A 27,286-nucleotide genomic window follows, 5' to 3' on the forward strand; every position below is an offset into this window, starting at 1 on the left:
CTGTTTAAATCTACCCACAAAATTTAATAAAATTTGAATTTGTGGTTCCTTAAAAATTCACAAAAAATGTTATTATTGGAAATAATCAATTTTCGTAAAATTCTTCTTACAAAACGCTAACCACCCACCATGTCCATCCCACCAAAGGTTCCCACCAGTGGTTAGTGGTGGTCATTAAAATTGTTAAGTGTCCCTACGTTTGTTCACTATAATCCCAACTAATATTATAAATGCGAAAGTAACTCTGTCTGTCTGTCTGTCTGTCTGTCTGTCTGTCTGTCTGTCTGTTACGCTTTCCCGCTTAAACCTCGCAACCGATTTTGATGAAATTTGGCTTTATGTAATTGAATCATTCACTGTGTTTAAACGATCAAATAGTATTCAAACATTTAGATAATAACGTTAAAAACCATTTAAAAATCCTATGAGAACTTATCAAATCAAATCAAATCAAATCAAATCATTTATTTTGCGAAAATGGGTTTACATCAGTAGGTGTTACAATTTTTCAAGTAGGTATCTCCATCTTCCACCTTTAGGCATGCAAAATTATTACTGTAATTGTCATTTACATTCATTAACAAAATATAGGGTAATTGCACCGGTTTTCCGTCCAGCTCCTGTTTTCGTCCATTTGACCGACTTGCCAAAAACAAATACGGAAAATTAGAATACAAACATAACTTTCCGTGCAAGTTTGGACTTGTTACAATCTATAATATCTAAGTAACAGTTCTGCCTGCATGAAAATGTAATTTGACAAGTAATAACTCCAAAAAAAACTACGCAAAGCTTCCATACTAAATGTATGCCAACCACACGATATTAGAAGTGTAATTTATTTTTTGTTAAATAATAAACTTAAAAAGTCGATTAAATAAACTCGTAACTTGCATCTTATTAAAAATTATTTGTGGAAAACATAAGTTTTAGGCTTTACTTGCTATCATATTATCAAGAGATGAGTGCCATGACTGTGATAGTACTAAATGTATGGAAGATGGAAACATTGAATTTTTGGATAGATCCAATTTATTCTGTAAGCTATTGTTGATACCGTTGGACAGAACTCGTGGAGCACTTTTAGGATCAGTAACTAGTTTTGCGATATCTTGTGTAGTTTTTAATATTATGTAACTTTACCAAATAAGGTATGGAAGCTGGAAACATTGAATTTTCGGATAGTTCCCATTTATTCTGTAACCTATTTATTGGTACTGTTTAAAAGAGCACTTTTAGGATCAGTAACCAGTTTTTCGATATCTTGTATAGTTTAGAAATAATCGAGTGAGATCACTTATCGTTTCCACACTGTATGTTATTCTGGGTTGTAAACAATAATACTGCAAAGTTTCATCAAAATCCGTTCAGTAGTGTTTGCGTGAAAGAGTAACAAACGTCTATCCATACAAACTTTCGCGTTTATAATATTAGTAGGATTGTAATTTTAAATAACGAATAAATAAATAAGTGTAGTAGGTACCAAGAGAATAGTTTCTGTAGTCCCTTAGTTACTGTTTAATACTATAATAATTTAATTATACCTACAATATGGCATTCATTCAGTGGCCTCGTTATTCCTACCTAATGTGCAATGCAACGCAGGACACTTTATCCACACTTACCCCCTTACTAATAAAAAGTTACACAGTTGTTGAACACTGTTTTAAAATGACATTTCCATACTAAACGTCACTTTAAAACACTGTTCAACGAGCGTCTAAGTTTTATTAGTAAGGTGGTATATCTGTTACTGTGGTGAATTTCGTATACATAATTTATGATCTTGTAGGTAAGATTACGATAACAGCTAGCAATATTTCAGTTTAGCATAGCCTCTCTACAATTACGGACGACAACATATCGAGGTAGATACTGTAGCATTTTATGTGATTTCGCAAAAAAAAAGTAGTATAGGACCTCGTTCGTTTCAGCCAAATGACGTCCACTGCTGGACAAAGGCCTTCCACAATGTTTTCCACAATGCACGGTCCTGCGATGCCCGCATCCAGGCTCTTCCCGCGACCTTTACCAGATCGTCGGTCCACCTAGTAGGAGGCCTGCCCACGCTACGTCTTCCAGCCTGTGGTCGCCACTCGAGAACTTTTCTGCCCCAACGGCCATCGTCTCTACGAGCTATGTGCCCCGCCCACTGCCACTTGATTTCAGCAATTCTGCGAGCTATGTAGTCTAGGACCTACTGCACCTTATTTCTATTGTATACATACGCTATCAGTCTTGCAGTTTTGCTAGTAATATTAATTACATCGGCCACTAATCTCGCCCAGTCAGCTATTTCAATAATAATTAGGTTTGGTGTAACTCATGTCTAATTTTAAACAGATTTATGTAGGTAGGAGTTGGTGTACTTCCGTAGGAATTTGAATTCTACGTTTGGCTTGGTTTGTTGTAACCCATTCTTCTCTTTTGGAATTCGTAAACAGGACACACATACTTTTCCATGATTTATCATTGAATTTGGGACAACATGCTTTTTTTGTAAAAGTGAGTTGATAAGGGTCTACAAACTAAAAATATTTGAATTTTTTAAATGTTTTTACTGTCATGAGCTAAGTTATTTAGGCAGTAGAATCTTAGGAAGTTCGAGGTCAAATCTTAACCGACAGACATTTATTTTCCGGTTGTACTTGATAGATAAGGTATGTGATAATAAGCATGTATCCTAAACTATTTTTTTACAGAAATCTCTACTTTCGTAATATTTATTGTTTTCAAACCAATAAAACTAAATTAGGCATTCCTACATAAGATTCGGGCTATAAATATCCTACCTAATGGATTCCTATCTAAGTAATTAGTGTGCCCTTCGGTGTCTTTGTTTACTGAGCAAACTAGTGTTATATTCAAATATGCCTGAGGCCTGCAATAGTTTTCTGATACTAAGGTGCATAGATAAGAGTAGGGAACATACAGTTCCCATAAGTTGAGCCAATTATTATCTAGTTTATGTAAGAAAAACTGAACACAAGTATACAGGGTGATCCAGAATGAGTGAATCAAATTGCTCTGGGAGGTAGCTTGACCCCAGACAGGGTTATTTAGATAAAGATCTTTCATTGATGCTCCCCTTAGATATTAAAGTGGGTCACTTCCTTTCCTAACACTATTTATGTATTTTCGGTTCCATTTTTACGATTATTTGTTTGTATACAATCATATACTAAAAACTTAAAATGTATCTTGAAACTGTTAGTTGTGTATGTATTAATTTAAGTATGTAAACGCAAAAGTCTCAGGCGCTCGACAAGCGTATTCACAAACATTACTATGAGGTCTCACATGCACGTGGACGCACAGGGTGACATACGAACCAATAACAGAATTCTATTTAACGTTGCGCGTTCGATTTGCTGCTTCACTTAAGCAAGCATCGTTTGTGAATACGGGCGAAAAGTCTTGTTGAAATAACCGAATTTTCAGAATACGCGTCATATCACTCAAATGCCTGGAACATTCTTAACTTAACAATCTATATTCTGCACATTATTTGAATCTGCAATCAATCAAATCATGATATACTTACTTAATTAATTATAAACATAGAAAGTTATTGATTGGCATTCCCAGTCTATTGGTGCTATAGGTAATTAATTTATGTAACTATAAAATTAAACAGAGGTTCTGCGTTTCACAGGGCAGTCGTGCTCCGAAGTGCGTATGTGCGTAACGCAATTATTCTCGTATGAATGCATTCCCCTAATGGCACCAGGAGACAGTATTCCTTCATTGAGTGTGCCCGATGGACTGAACATCCGCTTTTGACCCGATTTCGATTTATTTTAAATCAGTGGAAATGCTAAAGAATAATCGAAAATTTTCGGGCGTCGAATACCATATTGTTCTCCTCATGTTTATTTATATGACATTTAATATCAATTTATATTATGTATTATTTTAATGTGTTCATATTAACTGAGAGATCGTTCTTAATTAAATCAATCAACTAAAATAGTAATTTTATTGTTATCGTTATAGTCGAAGATTTCATCTCCACGTTGTTTGTGGAATCAATTAAAATTATCAAGTCTCATACGTAGCTGTTAATTGACAATTAGTATTAAATTATTAATGGCAAAACTGAGCAGATATTCGCGTTTGTCAAAAAAAGTGTGCATTTATCAACGCAGAGGCGAGATACGGACCAAAATACGATCGCCGTAAACAGTTAAAACCCGCGTCGCGTACCCTGCGCACGCGCCGCCATCGCACGCGCTAACGTTCGCGGCAATCGAACGCACGAGTGTCCGTTGTTTTCAAAATTCGAATTTGAATTTCGAAGTTCGAACGTACTGTTTGAAGTATTTCAAAATATTTTTTTTTTATTTAATTTGAGTGATTTTTCCAGCCTGTCAAGTTTTTTAAACAGTGAATAGTGCAGTGCCTTTGTTTTGGTTTGTGAATAAAAGTTTTTAGTTTACGGTGCAAATCGTCGTGTCCAATCGATTTCACATATCTGTCGTCCGAAATTGAGTTGACAGTTACGTGTCGGGCTTTTGACATGTCCGTCTGTCACGTTGACAGCTCCTCTCGATTGTTATATGAAACTCGTTTACATTACACAAACGCAGTTTGACGTTGTGATTAAACATATTCACGCTTGGTTAATTGATTGGGTAATGGTCGAGTTTTTTTTTCTAACAGAGATTAGAACTCGATCTGGTTGCTCTTGTGTGGTAAACTCGAGATTCCAATCGTTATTTTTATCTTATAACTGGTATATTTAATTATATGAATAAAAGTAGTTAATGGCACTGGCTAAGTATTACATAAATCAGCTGATTTAATCGATTCAGTTTATTTATTACGCGCGACTTGCCGACAATTATCATTAAGTTGAATCTGTAGATTCTGCTTCACGTACTGGTATAGACATAAATTAATGCTACAAATACCTCGATACCTTAAAATTGTAATTAAACGAACATTCCTCTTTTCCCACGTCTACAAATCGGCGCGCCGATCTCAAAAAAATAACCTAATCCCGATTTCTCCCTTTTAACAAATCAACAAATCCCTTTATCCCTTGTCCTCCGTGCCTTTTTATTTCCTCCCTGTCTGGCTTATTTACGTCCGATACGCATTCCAGCTTATTATTGGCTCAATTATTCGTCTGGAATGGATATAGGGTGTGCCATTGTGTCTTAGTAGGTCCTCATTTCTGAAGAAGGCATTGCTGCTTTTAACTTCATAAGATTTTTCAACTGATACAGGTCTACTATTACCCCTTATTAATAAAACTCAAGTACACCCTAGTTAAACTCTGGCTTAAATTGTCATTTAGTATGGAAATGTCATTTTAATCCAGAGTTCATCGTAGGTGAAGCTTTTTATTAACAAGGGGGTTAGTGCTTACTAAATGGAATCAGTCTGTTCATCACTGTCTGTAGGAATAGGTAGGTATAAGGATAAATAAAGAGGCTCACAAAAAAGTGAAAACAACAGATTATGAAAAAATATAAAAATACGATATGGATGGTTGTTTAAAGTTCTCTTTCAAAAAAGAAAAATAAGTTTGCAATTTTCACAAGTTAAATCAGTCTTTCATATATTTTTTCAGTACTTAAAAATTTTACCCAATAAATATTTTTTGTAACTTTTGCGTGAATTTTAAACGTAGGTATTCTTGCAATAATATCACAGTGATCACTGTCCTATATCCGTGCCTTCATAACGGCAAAAAGTCGAGCTATCCCGACTCCCGAGTCCGCTCCGGGAATGTTCCGAATAACTTCGTCTATAAAAGGCATCCCGATTAGTCTGTGGACTGCGGTCTATGTATACGGCGCGCGCGCACTATTTTTGTAGTGCAGGAGACTGCACTATAATACTCGTATTACTAAAATATTTTTAGTAGGTATATTTTGGGAATGCCAATTTTATTTATTGCTTCGTTCGTTTAATTAAGCCAAATAATGTCCACTGCTGGACAAAGGCCCACCCCAAATTAGATTAAGATTGATTTCACACTAATAATTTTAATACATACAGAATAAAAGACATCAACATGCCAAATGTTTGCCCTTGGTTGAGATGAGTTTAAACTTATTACTTACAAAGTAACAAAAAATAAAATTTTAAATGTTCTCTCTCAGATCCAATGATTAATATATTGCATCAAATTAAGATGTGATCTCGATTAACATAATACCTAAAACGGGTTATAATTATGCACAGAAACATATGACTTTGTATGTTACTTAAGAATAAATGAAAGCATTAAATATTAATTATCATTTGCAAAATGTTTAAAGATGACCTTTGGGCGGGAGAATGTTGAATGTCGTATTAGAATACCGGTTCTAAATACTTTTGGATATTTTAGAGTAGATAAAAAACAATTCTACTGGTAGGTGATAAAATTTAATTCGGTTCGCTGAATAAGCATTAGTCGCTTCTTCTTCTATCGTGTAGGTTGTAGCAAAACTCATAAAACTCATTTTATCTTTGCAAGTAGGCTTTTAAAAAACACTTTTTTCAAAAATCTCGTTACTACAACCTTGTGTTTAGAATCAGACCAAAAGAAATGATACATGGAGTAATTGATTTGAATTCATTGATTCTCCAAATTTACTCCTCATTGCTAGTGAAAAGCCTAAAGTGGTTTGGAAAACTTTTATTAGTGGAAAGCAAATACTTTCTTACAACTCTTCGCCCAGCTATTTTCCGCTCATTTCCCTTTCGCGGTGGAAGGCAATTGAAGCGTTTTTCATCACTTTTTCTTACAATAAAGTTGATTCAAGCCTGCATTGCTCTTACCAAACTGTGGAAAATTAGGTACACAATTTATTGTTTCTAGTAATCCCTGGTCGCTTTATACAGCTGTACTTGTACTTTGATATCGATCGATCGATTGAACTCACACTCAGCTTAACAACGCTGTCGCAAGCAACAACTGTCTCATTTCTAATTGTTGATCCAAAATGTAGCATCTGTCTGCTACGTCTCATTCAAAATTTCTTCAATACGTTATGCACACTATCCCCTGCACTCTTCATGTCAGCTAATCCCAAAACGGACTAATGCAACTGATCAGCAACAGCATCGTATCTGGTGCATTTCGCAGATGGTCAGAGCCATCAGAACCATCTTGTTATTGTTAGATCGTTCTTAATGGGATCGTTCGAGAATTTGGAGCAGGCTGATCGATCGGAACGCATTATGAAGTTTTGATGATCGCATCATTATGTGGTTAGTGGGTTTATGAAGCCATGAAATTTTGTGATGGAAAAATGGTACAATTTCATAATATTTTTTGATGATTTTAATGGCTGGATAAAGGTTTTACGAGTATGCCATAACTTTGTTATTAGTCACTTACCATTAGAAGACATGCTAGTAAGAAGTATTAGTGTTTCTGAGATTATAGTCAGACATAGATTTAGCTTTCTTTTATGATTCTTAGCTAAGAAGCCTCTGATTGATTCAAAAATATCAACCAATCACATCATAGGAAATAATATTACAAAAATCTTCCGATTTCCCTTTATTGGTAGTGTTTACAAAAAAAAAAAATATCAAACAAATAAATGCATTCCATAGCTATAGCTCCTTGTAGAATATTTATTTATTCTTCTATCTTCTATTTGCTCAAACGTCTAAAATGTCAGCGTATCGCAATGTTTATCTAAGTTTCACTGCAGTCTGCCCACGCGCATCTGGCGACTTGTCAATTGGCTTCGGACTTCCGAGTGCAACCGTTAGCATGTATTGTGATTGGTGAACTCTGTATTGTGTTTATTATGTTCATAGTATGACTTTACTAGGAGCAACAAAAGGAATATTGCTTTAAAGGTAATAAACAGTAATATGTTAATAAGGTCAGTTTCAAATCAGTCACTATGACCTAAATCAGTAGAAGATGCATCATCTAAGGCTTTATTCAATCTGTAGCTTAGATTCGAATTTTTATTGGTCAAGTTTCATAATTGGACCATCAAATGTATCTATGCTTGAGTATAGATCCTTCAGAATCAATTCATAATAATATTTGAGGACATTGTTGAGCTCTACTTGACAGAGTTATTTAATCGCGACTGTATACAATAAAAGCTAGTGACTATGAAAATGTTGTCTAATTCACAATTCACTTCATAATTTATTCACTCCAAACGTTACTTAGCTTCTTTTATGTTTACGATTATTACGACCTCTTAAACTAGTTTTATGTTACGACTTCTGGGCTACTCGGGGACCGGAGCTGGTGACATTTCGTAAACATAGTGATGCAAATCGTTGGTTGTAGATAGATTACTGTTATTACGAAGTTTATTTTTCTAATTTACACGCGGGTTTAACGCTACTTCAAAAATATTGCGTTAGTTGTAACCGTCTTGTCTCAAGAAAACTCACTTTGGAAAGAAACTGAATTCAGAAGCCGATTTCTTTAGTCATACCTCAATTGTAAAATCCTAACGAATACAGAATAGAATACAATGCAATTAATACAGACTGTCTCATTGAAATTCAGACAAGATAAGTATGATTGGTGATTGGAAACCAATAGGTGTTAGTAGCATCATATTGTCTATAGAATGAAATGTTAATGATATGAAAGCTATTTCTTACGATAAAGAACATTTTTATATCGATCATATAGCGTGACTTACTAGAGAGTTTTATGTCCATACCAACAGTGAAATTATGCGGGCTGAAAATTATGAATACTTACAGAATAAATGGCGTAGATTTTACACGTTTCATGTATATTAATGAAAACTGGGGAAATCGAGCGCTGAGAGCGGATCATTGTGCAGTAGATCGGCCATGAATTATAGGAGTTGGCATATATCATAGATTTACTATAATTAACACTTAACTAACTTGTATTTTATGCTACAGTGATTGTTCTATACAGGGTGTTAGGTAAATGGGTATATGAGCCGACACTAGCCCATGTTAACATGGTCATATAAATGGTATGATGAAGTCAGAAAATTGATATCTTCATTTTAATTATTTTAATTTTCATACAAAACGGATTTTATAAAATTTATTATGTATGAAAATTAAAAAAATTAAATGAAGATATCAATTTTCTGACTTCACCATACCATTTATATGCCCTTGTTAACATGGGCTAGTGTCGGCTCATATACCCATTTACCTAACACCCTGTATACCTACTATACAGACAGAAGTATTTATCTTGGTATGGTAAGGGATGAGTGGATAGATGTTGCATTGCGTTTGGGAATTGTTAGGATGGTTTTTGACCTACTTTGTGAGCTTATAAATGATTTTGAGTGATAGCAAACCCTTCAGCTTTGGTAATGGTAAACAGAAGCATTACAGATATACAACTTATTTTACTTATTATGCTTTCGTTAATCTTTTTTTTTAAACTAAAACTCAAGATACTTTTCTTCGAATAGATAATAATTCACGGATCTCTCCTTCATATTCTAGGTAAAATTTTAAATGATTTCATTGTTATTCATCACTCATGCCTTCTGATGAGCGAAAGCTCACTGCGGGGGCGGTATTGTTTTCACCTTAGTAATCGAGCAATAATTCGACGTTTCGATTTCGATTTAAATCGATTTGACAGCTTGTTTGTTTAATTTACCGATGTCCGCATCTTAACAATTGATATTTAATTATATGATATTGGTTCCGGAATTTGGCAGGTTTACTACAATATTGATGATGCAAATTTTTAAAGTAATGCACACGTCTTATAATTTTTGAGAAGAAAGAAATATAGTGAGAAAGAAAAATTTGTACTAGGACAGTTTAGTAATTAAATTAGTTGTGAGAGTCGAAATGGCAACCAACTTAGCATGTGTCATCTAGAATGGTAGGTACAAATGGTAGAACCCAGAACAAGCTGGTATTCTACGGAAACCACAGTTGGACAACGCTAGGTTTGTCATTGTGTTTGGCTTTTAAATTTTGTTTTCACCACCTTTTACACAGAATAGTAATTCTACTACATTTCCGTCTTTATTTCATTATTTAACACAGTGAAAACATTGCGTAAATTTCACAAGTCAAGAGTTGTTTTGTCAAATTCTTCCGTATGGTTCTACAATAATCCATACGTAACCATTTTGTTCTCAATTGGTTACAGGTTAGAAAACACATGTTGGAAATTTTCTGGAAACCTTAAATATTCTTTTGTTAAAATTATTATTTAAGTATTTTAGTTTCATTAAATTATTCGCAGTATTTCATTTATTTGTTAATTCTGTTTCTTATACATCTGTTGCTTAATTTTTTGCCACTTCTTTGAAAAAATGATGTTTGTCTTATTTTTTTTTATACATAAGTATTAGGTATTAAACTAATACTATTTCCTTATTTTATTTTATTTTTTTGTGTGTTGTATAATAAAGTGTGTTCTATCTATCTATTTGGATTCATGAAAGCTTTATGTATTTCGTTATTGCTTGTCGCTTGACATTCTATGCTTATTAGCACATCTTTAGAAGGACAAAAGCCTTATTATTAGTGAACATAGATTCTCAACAGTTTCTAATTCTATTATTATGTTCTCGAACATTCCATATGCTAATATGCAGGTGTTGCACGGATTTGCATAATGTGCATTCAGTATTACATCGTGCGGGTATACCCTTGTGTGTTACCTATGTAAATTTTAATTTGCACATACGTTTTTTGTTTCAGTACAGATCAGTTTAGTTTTATTTGGGCTCCATAATCCTATCCTTCATCACTTCCCTAAATTGTCAGATAAACAATAATTGTTGATTTCAGCTCTTGGATTTCTTATTTATGTTTTTGGAAGAGCGTCTTCTTATGTCAGTTAACTGGCCCTAAATTAAGCATCACACCGTAACTTCAGGCAAAATACTGTGCACTACCAAAATTCTGTGCATAACAATTCAGACTTGAATAAGAATTCTAACTTGAGTTTTGATTTACAATGTTGCTCTTGATATTTTTAACTTCTTGCATCCCACGTCGAGGTTCTAAAAGGTAAAGATCTCGTTCTCCGAGATAGAGATAAATATCGGCGCACTAAACTGCCCGAGGCTGATGGGAACACCAGTCGTTAATATGTCAACATCCAAATGTTTTGCCGAGCCGGTACCAAGGGTTGACAACAGCACGTCGGTTGAAAACTTGAGATGTTTACACGAGAACGACAAATGGAACACATAACGATGAACTGTTTTAGATTAGTGTTCTCAACATAACACTTTGATATCAAATTAGGGATAATAATAATTAATAATAATCGATATTCCCATCACGAGAGGCATAGACCATAGCTGTTCTGAGATCAGTCAGCTTTATTTGTTTGTCAGGTTGTTAGGTTCTAACATGTTTTTCTTTATTGATTGCGAATTCTAATTCTATGAGTATAACATTAAGATCATTGTCAAATATTTGTAAGATTCTGTCGTTATTTGTCTGAAGTCCTCAGTGACTGTTCTTCCATTGATATTACTTCTTTCTTCTTTTATGAATTCTCAATGTACGGAACTGTTTCTTCATACTTTGTGTTAGCCCTAAGTATACGAATATTTTGGGTAATTATAAATCGGCCGTCGCGTCGCCCCGGGACGTCCCTGTCGCACCTCGTTAATTGACTTGTTCGTATTTGGTTTTAGTAGTTGCTATAATATTAAACTGTTACTTTGCTCTTTAGTTGCTTGATGACGATTAGAAGTATTATTAGGCATGTAAACATTATGTAGTTATAAAACTTGAAGTTTAATGTTCATCATTTGAGCCTTCTGTCTCTCAAAGTATAGAAGCTGACTTTAGATTACACCTTCCTCTAAAAGGCCTAACAATAAAATTTGCAATTTTTTAATTGGGGGTCTATCTATCATTTTTCAATTAAATATATCGTTTCTGGGTTGGCGTCGGGTTTAGGCAATAATATTGATTGATTTATTGATTTTGTTTTGCGTTTCGCGCCATTAACTGTAATATTTTTTTACTTTTAAGTAGGTAACTGATCGGTTGAGGCAACATTAAATCGACACACATCGACCTAAATTTCTCGATTCTCGAAACAATCGACTGCTAACTATAGTTCTAGGACTTGTGACTTAGCTCAGTCAGTGTCTGTGGTATGGGAGCAGCATGGGAGTGTGTCTTTGGGAAGTCAAACGTCAGCGAGACTTCAAATGTGCTTCAGCCCCCCTAGACAAAACGCACTTTTTGATCGAATCGAAAATCGATTCCGTCAAAACTCCATACAAAAAAGGGGCTTCTCGACCACTTTTCGACTGGTTTGCGATTATAATTTGCACTTTGTCTATACAAAAAAGGGGCTTTTCGACCACTTTTCGACTGGTTTGCGATTATAATTTGCACTTTGTCTAGACCCACAGATTTATATGCTCTGTCATGTCATAATATTATGTCAATGTCACCTCCCCGTGCCGCTCCCTTACCTCAGACAGTGACTGAGTAAAGGTTCGGCAACGCGTGCAGGATGCGTGCACGATGGCGATCAGTAGAAATCAGTAGGATCGCCATCGCGCACGCAGGCTGCACGCGTTTAGGGTTGCCAGGTCCAAAAACACAAAAGCCGGACTCTGTGCTTCATTTGGCCGGACATTTTTACCCTGAAAGCCGGACATGTTAAAGGGGGGGGGGGGGGTGCAATTACTGTCATCGTAACATCCTGATGCGTGCGCTTCATATTATTCTGTGGCTCGACTTTCGCCTGGAACAGCAGGCCAAATAAAAAGCCGGACAGCCCGGACAAGACAATATTTGGCCGGACTAGACCGTAAAAAGCCAAACATGTCCGGCTAAAGCCGGACTCCTGGCAACCCTACACGCGTTGGATTGGCAGAACCTTTAAGGTGCTTTAAGCTACACCTATTTATGTTTCCCTTTCATCGCATTTGATAGCGAATCTGACAATCATGTTAATGTCTAATTTATACCCATCGTGATGTATCTGCATTAATGCATCCTCGTAATTATCGCCTATAACTTACGGTTTATTTATGGGACCGCAGACAATACTGAGAAGCGATTACCGGCGCCTACACAGCCAAGTGATTGTCTTGAATTATTATTCCGTTTCGTCTGTGTTTTGTTTCCTAAATCTGTCGTTAGGTTGGGGAAGTGTCAGATTTTCTTTTGGTCTTTAATTTTAACAAGAATAGTCTTAATCGGTTCGTAATTTCTGTTTATGGCATTCACGCTCAAAACTGTCCTGTCATCTTTGTAGGGTGTGGGAGAACTGTGAAATAAGTAATTTAGAAATATGTTACAAAATGACAAGTCTCTTTCTACATTCGCTTTTTGTTGAGACTTTACGTGTACTTAAATTAGTTTACTAGAGCAGGAATCTTTTTTGTAGATTTTTATGGATAGTCGAAATCAATCAAAACCTATTTTCGTCGATATTTCTTTGATAAATAAAATTCATTTTTTATTTTTCATGTTTATAAGCTTGAATCTATCAACCCAGCCCCGGATCTAGGGGGGGGCAAACCGGGGCACCTGCCCCGGGCGGCAGTTTCAGAGGGCGCCAAAATCAATTTAGTACATTCTGTATTAACCTAGTTGGCAACACTGATAGCGTACGTATCTCTGCCGGGGGAATCCCCGTATGTCACATACGGGGATTCCCGGCAGAGACTCACATGTAGAACTAGAGGCTACACGAACCGAGCCGAATAAACCTGTACGTCAAGGGACTATCGTTGTTTGTGTGATTAATTGCGTGTGCGAGTAATTATAATAATTATTAGCGAAACTATTGACTTAAACTACACCGTATTGGAAATAAACGCCTTACGAAATAATAGGTAAGTAATAAAAATAATATTATAAATCATATTAATTATATTATCTTTTCGANCGGCGGTGGGTACTCGTAAGTATGTGAAGTGTCAATTTGACCAAGCAAATTATTTGGGATATAATATTTGGCAAAACAAAACATTTGCTATATAAACATTTGCCAAGTAAAATTTGGCCAAATGTTAATTTGACCAAATGAATTAGTTGCGAAAAGTACAGTTGCTCAAAGTTTATTTGGGAAATGAAACTTTGGCGATAAGTTGTTTGCGAAGTGAAATTTGGCGAAAAGTAATTTGGCCAAACGGAAGGATACCATATATTATGAATATTTAGTAAAATATATATAAAGTAAAATATATTATGAATATTTTTAGGTTGTAAAAGATCAACGATGAGCGCACCGAGAAAAAAGCTTTCTGGGGCTGAAAATAGAAAAAGAGCTAAAGAGAAATTTGAAGACGTAAATAAATATGCTTCTAAGATGAGAAAATGGCTTTACGAAGCGGCTCCATCGTCAAGTTCCACTGATACTTCGGATACGGTTTCAGGTATTTCTAATAACTCTTGTAATTTGGACACTCAAGTTGATTCGACAAATCAGTTGAAGCTTCAAGGTTCAGATGATGGCAAACAGTATCATTCGTCTGTGTTATCTCAGCAGGGAGATAACGTTCAACTAGCAACTAGTGACTTATTGCAGTTGAGCAGCAAAAAACGATGAGAAAAATTAAAACAAAGTCTTGATTATCAGTTGCCTTGCTATATGATTGCTATATTTAATTTGATGTCACACCTAAGAAAAAAATATTAGTAATAGATAATAAAGAGTACAAATTTATTAAAGAGTATTCTTTCGATCACCAATAATGCCACATATTATAATATTAGTGTTAATCAAACGCTCACGAGAGGGGGCGCTATATCAAGTTCTTGCCCCGGTTCGAAAAAATCGTAGATCCGGGGCTGTATCAACCAGTTTATAATCGATGTCGCTGATATCTTCAAGTTATCTTTTATCACCTGTTAATTGCTTGTTTTAATGTAACTTCCTAGATTTTTTATGCTAACATTAAATCCGTATTTCCACGAATCAAAACGCAATTAAAATATAAAGATACTCACCATATTCTAAGAATAAATGTTTCATCTCTTACTTCTGCATTTTATTCACCACTAGCTGACCCGGCGAACTTCGTACCGCCTTAGCGTAGAGATTTTCTTAATATTTTTTTCCGTAAGAACCATCCTTGGACTTCCACAAACATTTAAAAAAAAGAATTATCGAAATCGGTTCAGCCGTTCACACGTGATGCCGTGACAACGCGAAACGGGTTTCATTTTTATATATATAGATAATTGACACTAATGTTATTAGAAATACGATCTATAATTAATTGTTCGAAATCTTTTTGCGAATGACGCCGTATGAGACCAACCGTTGAATACATTAGATGCCAGTTTGTACAGTCGGCATCGAATAGTTCGTGATCGTGACACCTAAAGTGGCCAAAAAGTTGACATCATCATCGTCAACAGCCCTTTACAGTCCACTGCTGGACTAGCCTCCTCCACTATAATGGAGGTTTTTGCCACAATCCCCACGCTTGGGCAGGCTGCCTGGTTGGAGATCGCAGTATAAAAATGGATGTTTTTCAGAGAGCGCTGTTGCCCGTTCTCTGTTTGATGTGTAGTCCCTAAGTCGCCTCTTACGACATCCGCGGGAGGAGTAGGGGTTGGTGACAAAATGTATTCTACTCTGCCATCACCACACGGCTTAAACAAAAAGTTGACAACATAACCTTATTCCAATTGTAACAAAGAAGCGTTGCGAAGTTTTTGGCCATTGGGTGTCGCGAATTTTTTGGCGCTGACTGTCCAGTCGGCATCAAAAACTTGTAAAAAACATTTTCGCTTTAATTTCTTGGTAATAACAACGAAATTTAATTGCTATTTCTGCGGCAGAATGTACAGACCGCAACTCAAGGACCTAAGAGATATTTTAACGAGGACTTTGCCCCTGGAATTCTAAGGACGGATTTAATCCGGAGTTCCTTAATGAATATGTAAGGTAGGGTTTAGGTTAATTTAACGTATAATAGCGTGGATTGTGGTATTATATGTCCCAAAATTGAAAATGGCCGTGTATTATAAGGCGTTTAAATTAATTGTGTTACATTTAAAAAGGGAACATAAATTTTTGTCTGGATTTTCAATATGTTTGATCTAGGAGAAGTACTAAATTTTTTTGGAAAGCAAAAACCTCAATTAAAAGTTTTTGTTTCTAACAGGACAACTTGGGTTTGCTAGCTTAGGTACTCTTTAGTCATTTCTTATGTAATCGTGATTCTCTCCTAATTTATTTACATTATTATGTATTTCATTATTATGTTCTTTTGTCTGTCCATGATTGTCATGATGATTATTATCATGTTTTCCATGAATAAACTTCTTGTCACATCCTTATCTAGATTACGTGAATACATTTTGAACAGTCACCTTGATCTTGGTTAGATTATGAAACCAACAATATCTAATTAATATTCCAGTCTCATCATATTTTTTGACATCGTATGACGTGGTCATCCAGTAGGTAGACGACGGCATATAAAGATATACACTGTGGCCATTCCTTTGAAATAATAAAATAAACTTATATTCGTAATTTCGTATGTGAAGAGATACTGGCCGAACATTATAATATTGGCGGAAAAAACGTCAACATGCAAAAGAAAAAAAAAATTAAAATGCTGTTGTGCCAGTATTGCCAGTTCAAAATAATTTATTTTATATTTTAATTGGACTATGATATTTAAATCAAAAATCCTGATTTTTGTGTTATTTTGTAAAAATGCAAATTGATTTAACACGTTGAAGTGTTTTAAATTATTCTTTACAGCTATTATGATATCTTTGGAATCTTTAGTAAAGTTTGTAGTTAATAAATCCACAAAAGATTTCGTCACATCGATAGAGTCGTGTCTGATTGCAAGTTCAATATCTTTTCATTCATGTTAGGAAGGAGGTTACATTTACATATTTTTCCAATAAGTCTCCGCACCAAGTGGGTGAAGTGCAGTGTAAAGTCATCGTTAATTTAGAAATCATCAAGTTCCAAGATATTTCAGTATTATTTGACCGTTGAGTATTTTTTATGAACGTTGATTTATTTTACTTAAACAAAAGTTCACGGGGAATTTTAATGATTTTGTAATTAGACGACCAAAAACTTGTTTTTGGTTTGATATATTATTATCTGTTGTTGATTTCGATGATATCGAATGAGAGTAAAAAGGCAATGTTGATGTGTGATATTTTGTTAGAACAGTTATAACCAAGCGATTCTTATTTTCTTTGGATCTTTAATTTTTTAATTAATGTAAATTAGATTTTACACTTTTCACTATTTTTAACCATCCTCATCCTGTTCGTCTGAGCAGGGGCGTATAGGATTTAAGAAATTTAAGAAACACCTAGGTCTTCTAGTGAAATATACCTAGGGGGTGACATACGTTTCAGTCGCATTCCTGCTTTGTCGTGTTATAACGCGAAAAAAATATCTTAAATTGGAAGAAAAAAGAAAACTCATTTATTTTTGCAAATAGGCTTTTATAAAGCACTTTTACACGTCCCAGTATTAACCCTACCACTGCTTCGGGACAATAAATGGGCCTGTGCTGAGAAGAAATGATTCATTCAGTAAAACGAAAACGTAGGTTATATCATCTCAATATTTTTTCTTTCTCAAGATAAGACGCAAAATGTTAGTGCAAAAAACTTGTTTACTAAATAAGTGGCTTGCTACTCGCAAGACTAGGTGTCGATTTTGCAAACCCAAAGGTCGCGGGTTCGTTGAGTAACGTATGCAAATATAATTTTCTCTACCGTACTGTTTGCAGTCAATAGAACAATTATGTGACGTTAGATGGTATGTATAATATTTATTTATAGCTAATGACGGAAAATTTTCAGTTTATTTAATTTCACTGTTATTTGTTTTATAAAATGGCAGCCATGTAACACATCAATCGCATCTCATAAACACCTTAGATACAAACACTATAGTATAGATAGAGTAATAATATGTTTCTTACTATTTCTGGGATAAATCCTGAAAATATTTTACAATTTGTCCTAGAAACCCGTTCAAATCAGATACCTTATCCCCTCCTACGGAAAATGAAGCCATAATCTCTAATAACTCGTCCCGAGCTTTTCACAAGAAAGAGTGATAGGATTAATCAAGTAAGAAAACTATATTTGTTTGTAGAGCAAATAAATTATATCTTGCAATCGTGAAATCTTTTATTTATGTATAGCACTTATGCTTCTTGGTCTGGATAATTTGATCAGTAGATACTACCCATTTTCCTGTACAATTCTTGAATTAGTTTCTGAATTGTCCCAGGTATACCAATCAGTGGCAGAGTGTCGTCACTGCGCGTGCGCGGTTCAGGATGTGTTATCTGAGTTATCGACGGTAATAAGCCTTCGGTCACGAGCGGTGGCTTGGCTCGTATTCTGTGGAGCACATCTTGCTTCTAAAGTATCCATTGTATTGCGGCACAAGAAAGAGAGAAAGAAAGAAAGAATAATTTATTTGGCACAAAAAAAAAGAAACAATAAATCAGGACATTAAAATGGAAATAAAAAAATAAAAATAACAATAATAATACTTAAATGTCTATGAAGGCGATGTGCCAAAAAGGACGCCCACTCAGTATATCCAGCCAGCTAAATGCATGGCTGGACACTGATTTTCAGTGGACGCCTTGGGCTTATGGGCATGCTGCGTTATAAAAATAATCAATAGAACGAAAAATAAAAAATAAAATAAAAATAAAACAATAATAATAATGAGTTCCAAAGCGTACAAACATAATAAATAATAAAGATTCAATGTCAGTGTCACAAAAAAAAGAATAAAAAATTAAATCAATTTAAGATCAAGAGGCAGTATGATAGACAAAAGCTAAACATACGTATAGTTGAAGTTTTGTTAAGAGGTAAAACTTGTTTTATTAGGTAAGTGCTTAGTGGAGTTCTCTATGTGATCAAATCGGAAATGAGGAGATCCATAGGACAAACAAAGTAACCGACAACGCGTAGAACTCATGGCCGCTGACCAGAAAAGTTCTTGAGTGGCGACTATTGGTCGGGGAACGCAGCAGCAGGCTTTCCATTCGGTGGACCGACGATCTAGTGAAGGCGCATGGATGCGGGCAGCACCGGTACTTGTAGAAGTGCCTTGGCTTTTGTCCAGCAGTGTCTGTCGTAATGGTCGACATTAACACTTAGAGCAGACAGGCAAAAATAAAATTTTTATCTTCGTCAGCTTAGCTTCACAATATGATTTTTCTAAAACCAACCGACATTTTCCCGTAGCACAATGGACATTAAACTATTATGCAACCAAAGGTTTCGATATTATCAAATAGGTGGGATCTGTGTCGACGTGAATTTGCATGATTGACCAACTTCGGTGTTGCTAGTTTACTACCAGGGCTACCGTTCATTCAACTTTGTTCATTAATATTTGAATATGGCAATTCATTAATGATGTCTTGGTGACTAATCTGACCATCTGTGGACACAGTTAAGTGGTATTTCTTGATTTCTTCCTCTGATTTATTGAATCATTTTAGTAGAAAATATCCGGTGTTTTAAATTGGGTTATTTTTTATACTTTTCCCTGTGAATTGTCTAGATGAGATTGCTTCCTAGCGATGAAACAGCCTAAATGTTTTTATTCCAACTTATCGTGTAAACAAATAAAAAGTGGTGATTTTCTTAAGATACTTAATAACGTAAATTTATCGTAATTAACTCTAAATTTAAAACCACAACAGGCAGACCACCACTACTTACTGTGAATCTTTAAATATTATGCGTAAAGGCAGACTGTGTGTTTCGTAGAATATTGTAAGTAGATTTATTAAAGTATCTCTGACGGATTTGAGAAAATATTATTTTTTATGATGGCAACCCTAAGCTGTGTGTTTAGGGTGTTTGTGCTCACTACCTAACGCTAAGTGGCTTTGCTTGTATTTCTTTATTTGGCCAAGTTATTTCTTATAATGTGATAATGGCTTGGCACTGTCACATTGATATTATTCTTGAGTGTCCTTATTTGGCCTTATTAATTTTGCAATATTTTTATACCTAGTATACACATACTTTTGAAATATTTAGTAGTACCACGTAGTACCTAATTGATAATTAATAAAGATTTGTCTTATTAAACTGATAAACAATTTTACGTATATTTTTTAGACGCAATCAAAGTGTTACTCGTATGTCAGAATTGAAGGGCTCCATAAGTGTCATGTAACTGAACATAATTTTCAGACAGATTCCCTTTTATTATTTTAATTTCTTTTTGTTCTTAAGTTACTTAGTTAAGTTATGAGTCTATTTCCTTATGTCAGTTTAAATAACCTCAAAAAAACTAATAGGCACTTCAATAAAGTTGATTTAGTGATGTAACGCCTTTCAAGTGAAATGAATCGTGAAAAGCTGATTAGAGCCAAAACTCGTTCCCACGATCTGATGCTGAGGAGATATCGCAAGATCGTCACTAAAAATATAAAGATCCTTCAAATTCAACCTTACTGCTTTCACATAAGGTGCAGTAAGATTGCGAGAGGCTGTACAAATATTGACACTGATAACTGAATGGGCGTAGGATGGGCTCTGATAAAACCATAGTGGATTTTAGGTGTACAGTAACTACAATGCATGTCATTGGAAGTCGCGTTGTCCTTTATTTTGTCGTATAATCTATCCTTATCAACATGAAAGTTTGTGCGGAATGAATGCTGGTTAAGTACTTCTTTACGTAAATATTGCGAGACGAAATTTTATAACAATTCACCATTTAAGTAGCAACAGCATATAAGCACCATTTAAGTAAAACTACATAAAGCAATTTTAGTATGTCCTATAGTTTCCTAGGATACTCTTTATTTATTACGCGGGCGAAGCTTCTTGGAGCCGATTTTGGTGATTTTGATTAATGCTGCAAGTGCATATTTATATTTTCTAAAAATATTTTTAACGTATGAGCCAGGAATCGCACGTCAAATCGTATCTGGAGTATTCAACCAGGTAGTAACTAAGTACCAAATAGGGCAAACTACGAGTATTATTATGTTAACATGCGCATAACATTAATTTATGGGACAGCTCATTTATTTAATGGTGGGCATGGTGAACTGTTACAGTTATTGGACCTACTGCATCAATTTTGCGGTAAACCGGTGAATGTTGCATAAACTGTTGCTTTGGTTAAAACGACCTCTAAGAAGACCGCCCACGTAGTCCAAAGCTTCCGACATACAGGTATGCGATGATAAAGTTAATGTTAAATATGCAGATAAAAATTAGTATAATACTTAATCCATGGATTGAGATTCAAGCTACTGATATACAGGCTTCAGGATGATTCAAGTTTGCACAAAATGTAACTTACAATATCCTAAATGCCTGAAATCTTAACGAAAGGAACAATAACACAGTGATTTATTTAATTACTGAAATTAAATTATCACTCGGTTGATTTACCAAACAATCTTAAAGATGAACTTTAGACCTGCAAATCCAGGGAACCGCATTATCACGAAGCCGTTATTCTCTATCTTCTCTTATCGTTATCCCTCACTCTTTAAAAGGTTATAAATGGCAACTTGTCCTTTTGTAGGTACAAAATGGTACAAAGAAAGATTCAATATGCCACAAACAGAGCGCCAAATCATAGAATGCGACAATAACTTAGGTACTTTCGATTATAACAAAAAAACTCACCACAAGACAGAAAACATTCATATATTAAGCCCATTCGATCTATGTGACAACACCGTCACAATCCGGCGACACCCAGTCCTCATGAATATTTATCGGCCATAACCGAATGCGAAACACGAGTACATACAATGCTACGACAGCTTTTACTTTCATAGAAGACTACCATTGGCTGGCATTTGTTTTATTTTGGAGTAGGAACTTGAACGATACAAATACGACTGTAAGTAGTTGTCATTGTGAGGGACGCTACTATTCCCACCTCTCGTTCCCACCGCTGCAACTCCTGTGTAGTCAGGATCTACAGCTTGACCGCTAATAAAAACCCAACCAGTGAAGGTCAAGTTGGGACGCTACTATCAATACTGGGTTATTAGTTCCGATTTTTGTCATGTCGGACAACACTGAAGGGTCCCAACCCATATAAATATGACATTTACAGGAGGGCACCACTATCAATTCTTCTTCTTCCACCTCCACAAACTGCGGTCATAAGCTGTGTGGACCGCACGATGCAAACTCCCGCCCACCGTCTTCCTCACCGCGTCCGACCATCTCGTCGGTGCCCTGCACCGAGCACGTCTGCCTTCCACTATCAATACTGGGTTATTATAGGTGTACCAGAATCTCATGGCAAACAAAAATATTGGAAAAGTGTGTTTTTATATGGCAATTGTCTATGGTTTAATTGTCACCTGTCAAAGAAAATTATGAAATCTGTCAGCCGCTGCAAAAATTTTGTAATCTCTTCTTGACTATTTGTTATTTTTGTGAAAAAGTCGAAAAAGCTCAAGCAAGTCATATTGTTTTCAATGTGAATTGTAAAATAAGGCATAATTCAAAATCAATCTTTGATTCTAAAGCGCGTCGTCGAGTTGACAGTAAGTTGGACTGAAATGTTTTGATACATTTAGTTTATTACCCAATTACGTCACAAGGAGGGTTATGTTTTTTTATGACCATGTAAAGAAAATTGAAAAAGATTTTATCTCTTTATTTTGATCATCTATTGAAGAACAAGAAATTGCAAGTGGAGTTCTTAGAATCGTTTTCTAGTTCTGAATGAAGTGATAAGTTAAAAGTATGATGCATAATAAAATTAGTTACTTAAAGTAATAATACGATTTATTTATTTTTCAAGACATTTTCCCGATGTATGACAACATTCTTCATACACATACCTACCTAAAATGTATATTGGTACTTCATGTTCATTAATATTTAAGTCATAAAAGTAAAAAATTAAACAGTATCAAGATCGTTTATTCCAATTTCCCCAGTATTGCTCTCAACAAAGTTTATTTTCCCTATTTGCCATGAGATTCTGGTACACCTATAATTCCAATTTTTGTCCCCTGATGTTTCAGTATCGTTTGGCCATATCAAACTAAACTGTCAATGTAACACCCAATGGGTTGATATAAATGCCTAATTGCCTCTTTGCTCTGCAAGCGCCTGATTGAGACAAATTATCGATATAAAGATGCCTATCTGATTTATAGACAACTAATTTGTATACTTCAGATAAAATAAATCATTTTTTGCAACATATCAATTACACAAAAATTAACAGACGTTAAGACACAAAAAAGCTTAATGGATAGAGCAAACTGTATAAAAAATATTGTTATTTGTTTAATTAGTAATAAAAATTAAATAATGTTAAGAAAACAACAATAAATTGCACATTACAGCGATTAGCTAATTTTAACAAGCACAATAAACAAAGTTAAGTAGGTAGTGGACATCTTAATAAATCTGTGCAAATTGTTATTATTGTTAAACAGTTTTAAATTAATAGCAGCTATTCATTGCAGTTTATATTGTTAGTGATAGACATTTAAAATTCTGCTTTCAAAATTATAGGCTTAATTCAGTCAGTGCTTGAGGTATGGGTGCGGCACGGGAGGGGTGACATTGACATATTATGACGTGACAGAGCATACAAATCTGAAGCATATCCGAAGTCTCGCTGATGTTTGACGTCTCAAAAACACCCTCCCGTGCCGCTTCCATACCTCAGGCACTGACTGAGTTATAATATTCTATTAATGATTTTTGTTAATGATTGATCATCCGACGCGACGTAGACTTGACCTGTTGTCTTTCAACATCTTACGTAGGACTTATTGCTACACCAAAATAAATGATTTCGTTCTATAAAACATTACCAACATTACATACGTCCTAAATTCCATCAGTTTAGTTAAATCAGCTGTTTCAACAATATTAACTGTGCCGTACTGTTTTAGAAACATATCTGTTCTATTACATCAAATAAAATGTAACAGTTGTAGAAACTAATAACAACTAAACGTGGGCGATCGATGAACGATACATGTCTTAAATACGTTCGTAAATCAGACTTGTTAGTCCAGTCAATAAAGCATTATAGATGGAAAACCGTGGAACACAATTTTTGACTTCGGGACTTTATTTAGACTTGTCAGGAGGTGAACATAGCAAAAGTCCCCGCCCTTAGCCCTTGAGCCGGCGGGGAGAGGGGGGTTTAAAGGTACCACTTTTCGGTTTTTCGCTTAATCCTCGGAAACTATGCGTCCTAGTGGCATGGCTACTATAGACCAAAAAAAGCTTATTCAATTTGCTACAGGTGAGATAGTCAAGTTTTTATATATCTTGTTTAGTTTTCGCGGCATCTGCTCTAGAAGTTCTGTAATATTGGACATTTTATTTTTGTCTTATATGTTCCCATCAGTAGAAAATCGACTAAATCAACATTAAGCAAACATTTTGGACATGCGGGAGCATGTTAAGCCTAGTTCCAGGGAGGGGACTGCACTGTGCGTATATTTAGACGAATCAATTGGAGCCACTTTTGACTCCTCATCACTCAAAAACTACTGTGCGTTAACACTTCAAATTTGGCTCATGTGTTCAGACTTGCAAGATAAACATCAGCTTCCAATTTCATAAACATACCTCAAACGGTTCTTTAGGTATTGACGTCCAAAAATCTTCATGTCTGACCTATAGACCAAATTCTAACCACTTCCAGATGACCTTGAAGGTTCAAATTTGGCATACAGATAGGTAGATGAGTAAATACAAAGGAAAAAATAAAAAACTAGTAAATTTTAACATTTCACAGGTGATAGATAGATTTTAGTGTCCTAAATGTCGATTTTTGAACGTCAATACCTAAATAACCGTTTGAGGTATATTTATGAAATTGGAAGCTGATGTTTATCTTGAAAGTCGCAACACATGAGCCAAATTTGAAATGTTAATGCACAGTACTTTTTTAGTAATGAGGAGTCAAAAGTGGCTCCTATTGGTTCGTCTAAATATACGCACGATGCAGTCGTCTCCCTGGAACTAGGCTTAACATGCTCCCGCATGTCTATAATGTTTGCTCAATGTTGATTTAGTCGATTTTCTCCTGATGGGAACATGTAAGACAAAATTAAAATTGCCAATATTACAGACCTTCTAGAGCAGATACCGCGAAAACTATACAAGATATAGAAAAACTTGACAGTCTCACCTGTAGTAAATTGAATAAGCTTTTTTTGGTTCATAGTAGCCATGTCACTAGGACACATAGTTTCCGAGGATTAAGCGAAAAACCAAAAAGTGGTACCTTTAAACCCCCCTCTTCCCGCCGGCTCAAGGGCTAAGGGCGGGGACTTTTGCTATGTTCACCTCCTAACTAGTCCAAATAAAGTCCCGAGGTCAGAAATTGTGTTCCAGGGATTTCTCTCTACACCGTCGTTAAAGCATTCATTGACTGGACTATGTTGTAGTAAATTATTTCTTATTAGTCTCTGAAATGCTTTAGAAAAGCATGCGTGTACATTTGTTTCTCTTATTAGAGGTAATCAATTAACCAAGCTGAATGTATGCTCTCACCGAACTATTTCCAGTTTAATGAAGTCATGCTCTGTCAATACGTCCGATGTCTTTTGTTCTTAATCGCGTTAATATACTAAAACATGCCTCCACTGGTAGTGCGTGCAGAAATGCTACGCGTGTCTAAACCACGCTAATTTGCTCTTACTGTCTTTCCAACCTTATTCTCCAAGCATAAGGGATATTACCGCCAGACAAGTATGAGTTACTTCCACACAATGGCTTTTATACTGAGGTCACGCGCGAGCCCTACGCGACAATGGTTCACAAGACCCTACTCCAATCCACTCACAATCTACCTGTCTATCCCATTATCTTTGCCAAACTGACCTACATTCGCTCCAAAACATCAATCACTCCAAATATGCTTCTGTAATCACGATTTGTCATGCCCAACCTCTTGATACACATTTAAGATACAACATATCGCTACGATCTGCACCGTAAAACTCATAACTAGTAAATATTCTTATTGTACAGTGACGTTCGCCATGATTTGAACCATGGAACTTTACTGTGACCCCTGAAAATGCCAGTCGTGGTGACCGGTCTGCATGAGAACTTGAATTGAATACATGAAGAATGTTTCACGTCCAAGGCTCGTTCGAGCAGTCGCTGCGGTGCGGCGACGAACTATCGCCCAATGGCAACAAGACGCTGGCTGCCTTGGCTAAGATACACCGGCATTGCACTGGCAAGGCACACGCCAACGGGTGCTTCGATCACAAGCACAATCCTCTCGCAAAATCCGATTCCAACACTAGCCTGCAGTCACGTAAATCTTACCGAGGCGAATGCATAATAGAAATTAGAGAGGCCGACAAACATCACCAATTTATGAGAAACAATGACGGCTCGTACACCAAGAGCTTCAGCAATAGCACCAGCTCGTACGAAGGCCATAGTGACACGGATTCAGAAAATACTTCAAAAACCAGAATGGACAACCATACAATAGCTGACCCATGTGAGCGACTATTCGCTCAGAATACTAAAGCTTCTTTGATGAAAACAGCCCGCATGAGATATGCCGATGACAGTGTTATATCTTCGCTTCATGACGAAATCGACGGCGAAAGGTGCAAAAAGGCATTCAGTCGTACTCCTTTGAGGGGTAGTTACAGAGAAAGAAAATCTGCTGCAGTAACTATTGAAGAACTCAATGGTTCTAATTATGATGAATATTTGGTTGACGAAAAAAAGAAATCGCCGCCGATTTACACCAAGCCTGTTCTACAGCGGAAAGGGTCTGCTAATTCGATTGGAAATGGCAAAGGAACAAACGGAATAAAGCCGCCATGGAGAGGTGCAAGCAAGAATGGGATTCCGACAGAGCCCTTAGCGCGGTCGCCTTCCCTGCGAGGGAGTATTAGGAAGAAGGTGGTGAATGGAGTACCCTGGCGGCGGCTCTACGAACTTTCGCTGTGGCGAAAGTGTGGCGTGAGCTTCGCCGCTGTCGGGGCTGACGGCGAACGCGCTTTGCTCAGACCATGGGGCGAAATGTCTTCCCAGCAGCACCCGCCGCCCTTCCTGGTAAGTCAAACGTCAATAGGCCGCAAGCCGCAGGCAGCGTCTGCACTTTGATATCTCACTTCACTTATTTGGAGGCACTTGATTACCCCTCGTTGCTTATCGACGGATCTCACGAACTCGACTGCCATTATGTCGGAGGCGGTCACGCGGTTACGCTTCCAATGGTCCATAGTTTACTAATAAATAGTGCTGCTACTGCGTCGTACAATGAATTTTGTGATCTCGTGTAAAGCTTATGAGCGTTGTTAAGTCCTAATCTCTGATCTTATCTTAAAGCCAGACGTAACGCACATTTGTTTAATCTTCGGAGATACGGTCGTAAATG

General features: G+C 35.9%; 1 protein-coding gene across 1 annotated transcript; it reads left to right on the forward strand.

Annotated features, from left to right (window-relative positions):
• Positions 1-4,316: 4,316 nt before the first annotated feature.
• LOC114359675 (uncharacterized) lies at positions 4,317-27,012 on the forward strand. Its single transcript, XM_028314149.1, has 2 exons — positions 4,317-4,412; positions 25,909-27,012. Exon 2 carries the CDS (start codon positions 26,011-26,013, stop codon positions 27,010-27,012), a length of 1,002 nt encoding a protein of 333 aa, XP_028169950.1. The 5' UTR covers positions 4,317-4,412; positions 25,909-26,010.
• The last annotated feature ends 274 nt before the right edge of the window (positions 27,013-27,286 follow it).

This window comes from Ostrinia furnacalis, unplaced genomic scaffold (genome assembly GCF_004193835.3).
Source record: "Ostrinia furnacalis isolate ACB-3 unplaced genomic scaffold, ASM419383v2 OfSCF4558, whole genome shotgun sequence".
NCBI classification, from domain to species: domain Eukaryota; kingdom Metazoa; phylum Arthropoda; class Insecta; order Lepidoptera; family Crambidae; genus Ostrinia; species Ostrinia furnacalis.

Excerpts from the sequence above, each read along its gene's own strand:
- LOC114359675 (XM_028314149.1), top strand. The coding sequence starts at position 26,011 with ATGTTTCACGTCCAAGGCTCGTTCGAGCAGTCGCTGCGGTGCGGCGAC.